This window comes from Coenobita brevimanus, chromosome 47 (genome assembly GCF_032717465.1).
Source record: "Coenobita brevimanus isolate Jiangsu-jjx chromosome 47, ASM3271746v2, whole genome shotgun sequence".
In the NCBI taxonomy this organism is placed as follows: Eukaryota; Metazoa; Arthropoda; class Malacostraca; order Decapoda; family Coenobitidae; genus Coenobita; species Coenobita brevimanus.
This window is the reverse complement of record NC_137000.1, coordinates 26,799,507-26,811,860: the sequence shown is the minus strand read 5'-3', so window position 1 is coordinate 26,811,860 and position 12,354 is coordinate 26,799,507. Positions and strand designations below refer to the sequence as shown.

At 46.4% G+C, this 12,354-nt stretch overlaps 1 protein-coding gene across 1 annotated transcript in view; it reads left to right on the top strand.

Moving 5' to 3' along the window:
- The first annotated feature begins 249 nt into the window (after window positions 1–249).
- Window positions 250–12,354, top strand: part of LOC145399132 (uncharacterized) — a 150,705-nt gene continuing 138,600 nt past the window's right edge. The window contains exons 1-2 of the mRNA XM_080271871.1: window positions 250–390; window positions 795–923. Of these exons, the coding sequence (XP_080127997.1) occupies window positions 250–390; window positions 795–923 (270 nt within the window). The remainder of the gene's footprint in view (window positions 391–794; window positions 924–12,354) is intronic.

The following is a 12,354-nucleotide window of genomic DNA, read 5'->3' as shown; positions in this document are numbered from 1 at the left end:
AGGTTAACAGATGAGAGGGTAATGGAGGAGGGCTGGCTGGTTAAGGTTTGAATCCGTAATTTCATTGGTTAAAGTGTCCTAAGCTCTTCCTTACCATATTCTTCCTGACTGGTAGGCTATGTTAATATTACCGTTCTGATGAATCTAGGGCCACAAGAACATAAATAACATCCTCCCCTGATAAATAAGAAAGATATAAAAACACACAAGAGAATAATAAGGCTCAATAACCAAAATAAGTCACTAAGTATGAGGTGGAAAAAATCCTGCTCAGCTGACGAGAACGCGGCCCTGGAGTGGCGGGTGGGTGGCGGTACTGAGGCTCTTGCGGCGGCCACCCTGGATCACCTCTGGGATTGGACGGCAAGGAATGGGTTGAGAGGAGGAAAGGTAAGTGTACCCTCATTTCTCACATACTGTTACCCACATACCCCGTTTCCCACATATCCACAGTCAACCTCATACCTCAAGTTACCTACATACCCCCAGTTACCCACATACCTCCATATACACTCAGTCGCATAACCTCTACCCATATACCCCCATTTACCTACATACTCTCAGTTACCCACATATCCCGTTATCCAAATATCCCTAGCTACACACATACCCCAGTTACCCACGTACCCAAGTTACCCACATACCCCCAGTTACCCACATACCCCCAGTTACCCACATACCCCCAGTTACCTACATACTCACATACCCCCAGTTACCCACATACCCCCAGTTACCCACACAGCCCCGTGCCAGTGCCAGCCAGGGCCGCTAGTCAGTAGTGCCGGTGCCAGCAGCTGCTCGAGGGTGCCGTGCCTCCCCCGCGGTGCCGCTCTCAACGCCATCACAGCAGGGGCGACCCGGTACCTCTAGTGCCACAGTTCACCCCTGCCAGTGCCAAGTGCCGCATCTCTGGGGGCCTCAGAGTAGTATCGCATCTCCTTTGAGGTCCTGAGAGCAGTGTCACATCTCCTTTGGGTCCTGACAAAGAGCAGTGCCAAACTCTAAGGTCCTAAGAGAGAGCAGTGCCAACCTCAAGGGTCCTAACAGAGAGCAGTGCCAACCTCTACGGTCCTGTGAGACAGCAGTGCCAACCTCTAAGGTCCTGAGAGAGCAGTGCCATCCTCAAGGGTTCTGAGAGTGAGAGACAGCAGTGCCACAGCTGCAGAGCCTCACCAGTGCTCAGTGCCATTTCTGTCCACCTCACAGGATTACCAGGAGGCTGAGGCAGGATTATCAGCAGCCAGAGTGAGGCGGTGAAGGACGCAACGCTTCTGACACTGTGAGTATTAAGGCGTGTTTATTTTCATTCACACTGACTCCCACGTACTCTTCTCTGACACATAGCCCCTTACCCTCACTCTATCCTCATTCTTTCTTTCATATCCTCTCTCTCTCTCTCTCTCTCTCTCTCTCTCTCTCTCTCTCTCTCTCTCTCTCTCTCTCTCTCTCTCTCTCTCTCATACAATTACTTCTTACTTCCTTACATTTCCTATCTCGTACACACTTCCATACACTCAATGCCTTATTCTAATCCACTCACCATCCCTCTCTCTCTCCCCCTCCCCACACACACACTGCCACTTTCCCCTCAAAACTCTCTTCTCATACAGTCTCTCACACCTACCCATTGCTTCTCACATCCTCTCCCTGATCCTTCCCTCTTCACATTCACATCATGTAAACTTGGTCATACATTGCTTATACGTCTCTCTCTCTCTCTCTCTCTCTCAAGCACTTTCATTTTCGCACTCTGAGCTTCGTCATCACACGCCTGTGTCACTCTCTCACCTTCGTACCCAAACCCTCACTTTCATTCGTCCCCCACTCACCCTCCGATCCTATCCCTCCCTCATTATCTTTCTCCCTGACCATCCCTCACTCACTCCCTCATTATCCGCCATCATCTCTCTTTCAATCTCGTCATTCGTTCAACACTCTCACCGTATTTCATTCTCTCTCTCTCACCCATTATCTCTCCTTCACTCTCACCATCCCTTTCTCTCTCTCTCTCTCTCTACATAAAGTTAGAGACAAACATCATAACCTTTACAGTCCTTTCGTGGTGGCTGCCCTTATTAATGAGAAAAAGGTTTATTCTCTCATTACAAAAACTTAATTCATTCAGCACGATCACGTCTCTCTATTCTTTCTACTTTCAGACGATTTCCTTCATCTTAAAAAAGCTCCCTTGCATTTAAAGTGTTAATGAAGGCTTTATGTAACCCCTCCAGTACGAAAAATCAATCCCTGGCTGAATAAAATCGTCAGGAGATAGCGAGGACAGGAATATAACTGACATTCTTAGGCTGATGTCGTAGAAAATAAGACAGCAAAGTGGAAGGCTCTCCCCCACCCTCCAAACCCTCCGACCAATGAGCAGATGGAAAACTGAGTCAGGGAAACAATACAAAGGAGTACAATGACTGACGGAAGAGAAGCAGAGACAAGAGGAACTGTGGAGGGAAGGGTAGAAGTAGAGAAAAAAAAATAATAACAGAAAAGCGGAGAAGAGTTGAGAGAGAGAGAGAGAGAGAGAGAGAGAGAGAGAGAGAGAGAGAGAGAGAGAGAGAGAGAGAGAGAGAGAGAGAGAATGTGGGGAAGATAGAGGGGGGGGGAAGCGGGGGAGTTAATGAGGAAGAGTCACGAAGCGGCAAGGAAAGGGGAAGGGTGGGAGGGGGAGGGAGAGTAAGGGATGGAGAGGGGGAAGGAAATTGAGGGATGGAGGAGGAAGAAGGAGAGTGAGGGATGCAGAGAGGTAGAGAGAGTGAGAGGTAGGTGAGGTGACGCAAAGGCAGACGCAGAGGGGTCAGGAGGGGTAGATGAGTGAGGCAGGAGCAGAGTGGGGTGAGGTAGGGGTTGAGGAGTGAGGCAGAGGAAGTGAGGTGATGCAGCGGCAGAGGGATGTGGCAGAGGAAGTGGGGTGAGGCAGGTGCACAGAGGTAAGGGAGGGACAGAGGGGTGAGGCAGGACAGAGGGGTGAGGCAGGGCAGTGGGATGAGGGAGGGGCAGAGAGGTAAGAGAGGGGCAGAGGGGTGAGGGAGGGGTAGAGAGGTAAGAGAGGGGCAGAGGGGTGAGGGAGGGGCAGAGGGGTGAGGGAGGGGCAGAGGGGTGAGGGAGGGGCAGAGGGGTGAGGCAGGTGCAGAGGGGTGAGGCAGGAGAGGAAGGAACAGGTTACAAGGTGGTAAGATTTCCCTAGGGTGGTCTACACCAAAGAACCCTCACACACACACACACACACACACACACACACACACACACACACACACACACACACACACACACACACACACACACACACACACACACACACCATAATACTAAGCGCCTCATTAACTGCTTCACGATGAATTACGAACAACTTCACAAAGAGTTACGTACACATACTCCTACAGGCACCACATCCATACTCGCACGCGCTGTCATTCATACGTGGATATACACCAGAGTCAGACCAAGCACTGAGTACGAAGGGAAGTCGGGAAGTCTAGTATTTCTTTACCCACTGACGTCAAATCTTTATAGGTGGGGGATAATTAATACAGGAAAGCACTGGATTGCATGCGTTGATGTTTCCGTTTCGTATACCTGTTTAATTATTGCGAGGTGTTAAACAGAATATATCTTCCTGCTGTTTTTGTGTTAATTATACCTTTTTAATACTGACATAAAAGCGCATATTAGAGAAAAACAGAAAATTAATCGGTGAGGGAGAGGTGCGACGAAATCTAGAAAAGCAACAAGATTATGGCCCAAAAATCTTATACATTATGCGATGTAATATACTGCCACCACCCACGAGCCAAAAAAAAAAAAAGAAAAAAAAAAGATGAAAAAAGTAAAAATAAAAAGGAACAGTTCTTTTTTTGGCGGGTTTTTCAAATTACTGGGAGCTGTGGATTGTCTGTACTCTGCCATCCATCGTACTTCCTTAATCTGTATTTCTTATGTTGACAGATCTTTTTGGCCCGATATTTTTTCGTAATGAACTTTCGGCTTTAATTATTAATGTTTCTGGTCCTCTCGAGTCCGCCACAAATTGGTATTGGTCCAGATACTTGACGAGGGTGGTAAGAACGTCGTTACAGCATTCCATAATTTCTGTCTCTCGGTGCATTACCTAACGTACTCTCTCTCTCTCTCTCTCTCTCTCTCTCTCTCTCAGATTTAATTGTTTCTATTACTGCAAATACACAATAAATTCTCTACTCCAGTGCTGACGTAACCATGTTCTGTTTAAATGTACATCACTGTGTGCTACTCAGGGTTCACAATGAGGAATTTTATTGGTTATTATTTATTATTATCAATTTTATCTATCTTCAAAGGTTTAAATTCAGGTTCAAATTGGAGGGACTGGGAACTGCCTTCACTGAGTCCTTCACTATGAGGGTCTTCCTAAACTGAAATATGAGCGTCTGAGAGTAGCATTATTAAAATGAAAAGGACGTACTCGCGTTGACGGGGTTAATTTGTTGAAGGCTCATCTTGTCAGTGGTTGCACACACACACACACACACACACACACACACACACACACACACACACACACACACACACACACACACACACACACACACACACACACACACACAGATGGGGGGGGTGAATGGGTGCGTGGGTGTGTATGGTGTCCACTCCTAAGGGCGGGGTGGGGTGAGGGTACACTGCCTATATTTACACCCACACAGACAGGCAGACGGGGAAAAACACAGGTAGACAGAGGATGAGGGGAAAAAGAGGGGAGGAAGGGATGGCAAGGGGGAGGGAAGGGCTAGAAGAACTGAGGGAGAAAGGAGAGGGACTGAACAGAGGGGGAGGGATGAACCAAAGACAGGATGGGTGAGAATGAGAGGGGAAGGAGAGAGGACAAAGTGAAAGTCCCCCCTCTCTCTCTCTCTCTCTCTCTTCCGTCTAACCTACCTTCCCTCCTTCCTCCTCCGTTTACACCCTCACTTCTCTCTTTGCATACCTCCACCGTCACTCCCTCCCTTCACTACTTCATACCGACTTTCCTTCTTCCCTCTTTCTTTTCATACTTTCACTACCTCTCTCTCCCTAACATTCCTTCTCACATTTCCTTCCTCCCTTCATCAATTCCATCCATCTTCCCTCCTCCATCCCATTCTTTACTCCCTCTCTCCTTTTCTTCCATTCCTCTCATCTTCTTCCTTCCCTCCTCCACTTCCCTCTCCCCCTCTCCGGCGAAGTGGAAGTGTACTTATCTTAGTCCTTAAGTTTTTATTACATGTCTCACCTTATGCTCTTCTTGCAGGAACTCTTTATTTTACTAAGTGGTGTGTGTGTGTGTGTGTGTGTGTGTGTGTGTGTGTGTGTGTGTGTGTGTGTGTGTGTGTGTGTGTGTGTGTGTGTGTGTGTGTGTGTGTGTGTGTGTGTGTGTGTGTGTGTGTGTGTGTGTGTGTGTGTGTGTGTGTGTGTGTGTGTGTGTGTGTGTGTGTGTGTGTGTGTGTGTGTGTGTGTGTGTGTGTGTGTGTGTGTGTGTGTTACCCATCTCGTTCTCATTCATACGCCCTCTCATTCTTCCTCTTAAGCTGTTATTTATTATCTCATTTTGTCCAGTTACCTGCCAACGCTCTCTCTCTCTCTCTCTCTCTCTCTCTCTCTCTCTCTCTCTCTCTCTCTCTCCATTCGTCTTGTTATTGTATTTGTCACCCCACCAGTTTGCTTCCATTTTCTTCTGCATTCCTGTCGTCCCCACTCGTTTCAACTAATTTTTTTTTTTTACTTACTTCCCTCGTCTCTCTCTCTCTCTCTCTCTCTCTACTAGCTACCTACCTGCCTTCCTGCGTCCCCACCTTCTTACCCACTCATTCATCTACCCCCAGCTTATCAACATTTTTACTTCCCACACACACAAAAAAAGGAAAAAACGAAAGAGAATATACATAAGGAGCTTTTGCGTCCTCATCCACAAGCCTAGAGTACTGTACTTCCCTACCCACTCACTTATTAAAAACGTTTTACCTTTTCATTCGCTCACCTACCTACCTGCTTATCTTTGCACTTCCGTCTCAATTATATACATTCACCTTGCCACGTACCTACCTCCACACCCACTTACCCTCCACTTATCTACTCTAAACCAAAAGCCACTTGCACATGAGAGGAACATATTTCAACGATTCAACACGGGACCTACCTTACCATCGTAACTTCACATTTCACCACTTCTCTTACACACACACACACACACACACACACACACACACACACACACACACACACACACACACACACACACACAAATCCTAACACTGCCATGTATATATAATGCCTCAACACCCTTTCTCCTCCACCTAACACCCTGCTTCACAAACACAAACACCAATACACAGCAGCCACCCCAAACCCACAATCACGGAGCATCCTTCATGAATCCCCACCAGACATTCACCCCACAGAAACCGCCCTTCCCACAGAAACAGGAGTTCACTTTTCCAGACTACGATGAGGCCACCAACCTTCTCTACTTCAGGAACAACAGAGAAAAAAACTCATGCGCAGTTTCCTATACCCTCACTTTCATTACAGTCCCCCATACCCAGGAGCACTCAGCTGAAGTGGCCGCTTTACTGCAGTCCACCGGGTTCGCGTTTACATGAGGCTGGGGTCACAAAAACAGAAACAAAAACAACTATTCATCAACCAACAACAACAATCATTCATTTCCCTACCCACTAAATTACCTACCAACTGACCTACCTCCCTACCTACTAACCATCCTCCTTATACACTACCCATTCAACCACTCACCTACTTGCCTACCTGTCATCCTATACACCCATCTGCTTTCTCACTTTACCTCTTTCTCTCAGCCTACTGACTTTCCTACTTCCCCACCCACTCAGCCACCTCCTCACCTACTTACCTACCACTTCCCCACCTACCTTCCCATCCACCCAGCCTACTCCCCAATGACATGCCTACCTACCTCCCACCTACTTGCCCATCCACTCAGCCACCTTCCCATCTACTTACCTACCTACTTCCCCACCCACCCCCCTACTTCCCGGCGCCGTGTAAGGGGCGGGGGGGCCAAGACAGTCCTCGTGGGCGTACTGGCACCCAAAATACCCAGGTTTTACGCTGGTCTCCCTTACCTTGGCAACACAGGGCTTGGTGGGGAGAGAGAGAGAGAGAGAGAGAGAGAGAGAGAGAGAGAGAGAGAGAGAGAGAGAGAGAGAGAAATGTGAGACAGAAATAAAGAGGACAGCAAGAGCCACTTCACTAGATCTACGCTGACACCACTAAGCCACTTTACATCACCACTGCACTACGGTACACTGCACTACACTACTCTACTACACTTTATCACACTACAATGGGCAATACTACACTGAATTACAACACTGTGCGACACTAAACGACCATTACAGGCTACTACAAAACACTGCTGACAAAATACTGCTTTATACTACAGTACACTAGGATCGTATATATTAACCACAAAATATTACTCTCTCCATATGCTGTATCACACAACACTACACTTATACACCACACAATACAACACTCTCCCTACCACTACACCATACAGAAATATACTCTCCATATGCTACATCACACAACACCAGACACACCATACTGCACCATACAACACTACACATACCCGCATACTACACCACACATACCATTACTTTCCATACACACCACACACCTCTAAAATCTCCCTACGTATACCACATAATACCAGACTCACTGATAATTACTGCACACCACCAAACGTTCCCAACCCCCTCACTGTTAGGACGTCTCTCACTTGAACTAAATCGACTGGAATTAAACTGAACAATAATTAAGCCCTAGGTGTGTATCTTAACAGGGTCCATAGGGATATATTCTGGCCTCTGCTAAGATTTCCCTCAGGTGGGCCATCAATTACGCCTTAACCCTTTTAATCCAATGACGTACTTTCCACTTTATTCCTGCCGCCTCCAGACGAATTTCTTAAGCTCCGGAGACACCATCTGAAGTGAATGGGTCAGAAACAGTCTCTCTTTACCCTTACATATACCTAAAATCTCTCCCTAAATTTAAGAAAATCGTCTAAACGTAAGAGGAATTAAATTAAAATGTGCAGTTCATCGCCAAAATATTCAGGCTGGCCATAAGGACCTCCTAGAAGGCCACACGCAGCTGGAGGGACACACGGGATCACGTCGTTGGGTGTTGTTGACCAGGCAGATTATTTAACTGTCAGGACGTATGGTTCGTTTACTATGTGATTATCGGTGATTTATATGTACTGCCGCATTCACTGGCACGACTCTCTCTCTCTCTCTCTCTCTCTCTCTCTCTCTCTCTCTCTCACACACACACACACACACACACACACACACACACACACACACACACACACACACACACACACACACACACACACACACACACAATGTATTTTGCACTTCACTACACTAATCCATGTATAACGAATGCCTCTGAACCATTCTCCTCTAAATCACCACTCTCTTCGACTCTACACTGTCCTCCTCTGATCTCCGACTTACAGACTACAATACACTCACCCAAGTCTACACAAAGTTACAGTACACTCCGCATCACATCAGCATCCTGCATTACAATGAGTACAGTAACGCGGTACAACAGTTCTAATTATTCTTCACTACTACACTTCATTACATTATACTGCACTGTATTGTGAGACCTGAGACGTTGAGAGAGAGAGAGAGAGAGAGAGAGAGAGAGAGAGAGAGAGAGAGAGAGAGAGAGAGAGAGAGAGAGAGAGAGAGAGAGAGAGAGAGAGCGTAGGCAATAAATTCCAATATTACATATATACTTCCGACCATCACTGTTACTACATACGAATGCTTCCCCCCTCTAGCCTCTTCTCTCTCTCTCTCTCTCTCTCTCTCTCTGTTCGCACCCACGGCTGAAGACACAGATCACGACCTAAGCCTGCGACAGACCATATGCAACAGAGTCAGCACAGGTGTTAAAGGGTTAAATGATTGAGGTAGAGATGCACACGCACACACACACACACACACACACACACACACACACACACACACCGCTCGCTGGTGCAGTGGTAACGTTCCCGCTTGCCAACTGTTGGACGGGAGTTCGCGCTTCGCTCAGGTTGCGAAAAGTTTCACTGACGAAGTGGGTGGTTACTGTCCCCCTCGAGCAAGGGGACGGGTGTGTGCGTGTGTGAAGGTCACAGCCTTGCCCTTAGATCGGACTATATGAGCTCTCAGCTCCCTTCCGGGAGGGTAAAAGCTGACCATCACGACCATCAAGTGATCCTGACCGACCCGATGAATTCCGGTGAATTACACACACACATTTTTCCAATTTCGCGTACGTGAAAAAGCGATCAATGTCAGGATAGATGTACCTGACGAATTTTAAGGCATCGAACGCGCAAACTCAATTACCTGTTTACCAAATGGAACACACGTGAAGGCAGTGCACCCTACCCCCGTCCCGAAAGTGTAGTCCCCACCTTCCTTACAATTCCACACATTCTTGAGTGGCCTTGTTGCATGTGTGGTGCAAGTGGTTAGGTGGTGTAAGTGGTGTGGTATTGTGGTGGTGGTGTGGTTCCTGTGGTGGGATAGCAGCTGTGGTTGGTCACGGGATCCTACCCTTTTCCTCCCCCACCCCCTTCCTCTCCTCTCCTCTCCTCTCCCCCTCCCCTTCCCTTCCCCCGTGCCGGTATGTCTGTCCTTGTGTAACCCCGGCTGGATTTAGCTTCCCCTCCACCCCAAGGCATTGACCTGGCCATGAGGGAAGGTGAAATTTGCACTGCCTGAGAACAAACTGGTCGCTGCATCTAATTATGGTGTACACCAGAGGCCTCGGCGCATTTAAAATTAGTTATGGTAGGCTTTGTGTGTGTGTGTGTGTGTGTGTGTGTGTGTGTGTGTGTGTGTGTGTGTGTGTGTGTGTGTGTGTGTGTGTGTGTGTGTGTGTGTGTGTGTGTGTGTGTGTGTGTGTGTGTGTGTGTGTGTGTGTGTGTGTGTGTGTGTGTGTGTGTGTGTGTGTGTGTGTGTGTGTGTGCGTGCGTCGCGCGCGCTCTGGAAATACATATATATCGTGTTGAGTTATAGGTTGAGACTGAGATTGGCTAAAACCCCTGTTTCATTTTTTTTAAAATGAAATACTGGCTAATTAGAATACCAAGGGAATATAACCACCATCCTTCCTGCCGCTCAACCTATGTAAATCTAAAACCATAGACTGAGGAGTGAAGTGGTGTGATTTGAACTAATTAAAACATGTGAACTGTTCCTGGATATCAAAATACTCTAAACAGGAAAAAATCGGAAAACAAGTAGTATAATACACTGAGGCTCGGCTTATGAAAAATTTAGGCGACAACACTTGGATCGTCATGCACTCTACATACAATAGTCGGACCCAACTCAAATTTGATAAAAAAAAAAAAATCACTAAGAATAATTCAAAACTTGCCTTGATTTTTTAAAGGAAAAAAAAAAAACATGCATTTTATATAGAGATCACTTTTGGACCAACATCACTTTGGCCTTGTTCGCATGAGCTAACCCATTCTGGTGCGCCGACGACGATATCCTTCATTTACGATGGAGCAATCTGGCTAAAGAATGGAAGCCCGGTGAGGGATAGGTGGCTACGATCAGAGGAGGTGTACCCATCACTGGAACGCATTGAGGACGTCCCAGGGAAGGAAAATGTTTGGAGGATATGCTTGCTGGGACATTGCCAGAACCTGCGAGCAATTTCTGGATCTATCAAAAGGTATCCTAAGAACTAACTCACCCATACAAACTGGTGAACGTTGGGGGCAGCCAGGTATCTTCCGTGCAGAACATTTTGTCATGTTTCAGACACAGGACGATTTCTATGGTCGACATTTAATGGCCCATTCTACTTGGTTCTCGTGGTTACTGTCAAGGTGAATGAACAATACTATCTTTGTGCCCACTAAGTGAAACATCGGTAAAAATACACAATCATTTTACTACAATAGGCAGCCTCGTGATTAGAGTTAAAATGTCTGTTTTACGAAATACTTGCGGAACCAACAATACCGGTTTGAAGCTGTAACTGTGGAGATGTAACATGTAAATTCCTTTTATTTCTCTTGGTACTCCAGCACTGCACCACAGGGAATCACACCCCATTTATCAAGACGGCCAGGTGGGAGCGGTATGTACTGCACAACTATGGACAATGCCAGTCCCGCAACCACAACAGATGGGGTACGAGCTCTTGTGAGGGATGCTTTGTATGAATTTTCGTCCCTGATTACCACAAGCTACTGAATTTATATCTACATGATTGCTGAATTCAGATTGAACAAACTGAGAAGTGAGAAAGTTTTAAGAATCATTTGTCATGCAGTTAGCCAGCACAGTTTCATGATGATGATGACGGCAGCTGCTGAGATAAAGTCAGCTTCAAAGTCGGGCCAAATGCGTCAGGACAGACGATGCAAGTTTCGCTTCTCTCCAAGTTATCTCACACATATACGAAACCACAGTGAGAAGATACGACTGATACCCACAAACCTGGCGACATCCCGTGCACTGTTTATTAGTAACCCCTTCAGCAGGATAACGCCTTGCTGGTATGATTCATATTACCATCGGGCTATCTTGTTCATTTTGGGTACGACCTTTCAAGTGAAGGAATTAACGATGATTGATTCTGTGCCCTTCACGGTGAGAGGTCCTCCCTAAACTTCATAACATTATTAAAGAAATACTTATGTCATCGTACTGAATAACTTAATTGACTATCTTAATGTACTAGTGTGGTTTTTAACCTCTCTCTCTCTCTCTCTCTCTCTTTCTCTCTCTCTCTCTCTCTCTCTCTCTCTCCATCAGGTGCTACTGCAGACACTAATATCGATCTACGTCTTAGTGATCAGTAACAAAGACACTGAGCACCGGCTTTCGACACCCAGCGATTTGAGCTTCGGAACCCATCAAACTTTCCAGAATAATGTGTCGATGTTCCATAATTGTTAGAGTATAAAGTGAAGCAGCATTTCTCATCCCACCTTATCAAATACAAAAATCCGCTCACCTCCCCTGCCTCTTTTTCAGTGCTGGAGTCACGGATGGTTGAATGAGACGTAGTAGACAAAGATGCATATCATTACCCACAGATGGACGATATTCACCTCGGTCTACTGAGTCACATTCAAACCTCAAGGAATCCAGCAGTGAAAGAGAAGTAGGGGAAGCGAACAGACATTAGTATTTCATTGTACCTCACATCCACAAGCAAAATAAAAATCAATCAATCAATAAAAAATAAGAACGAAAATTAAGGGTCGGAATATCAGTGTCAATAACTGTAAAAATGAAAAAAAAAATAATAATG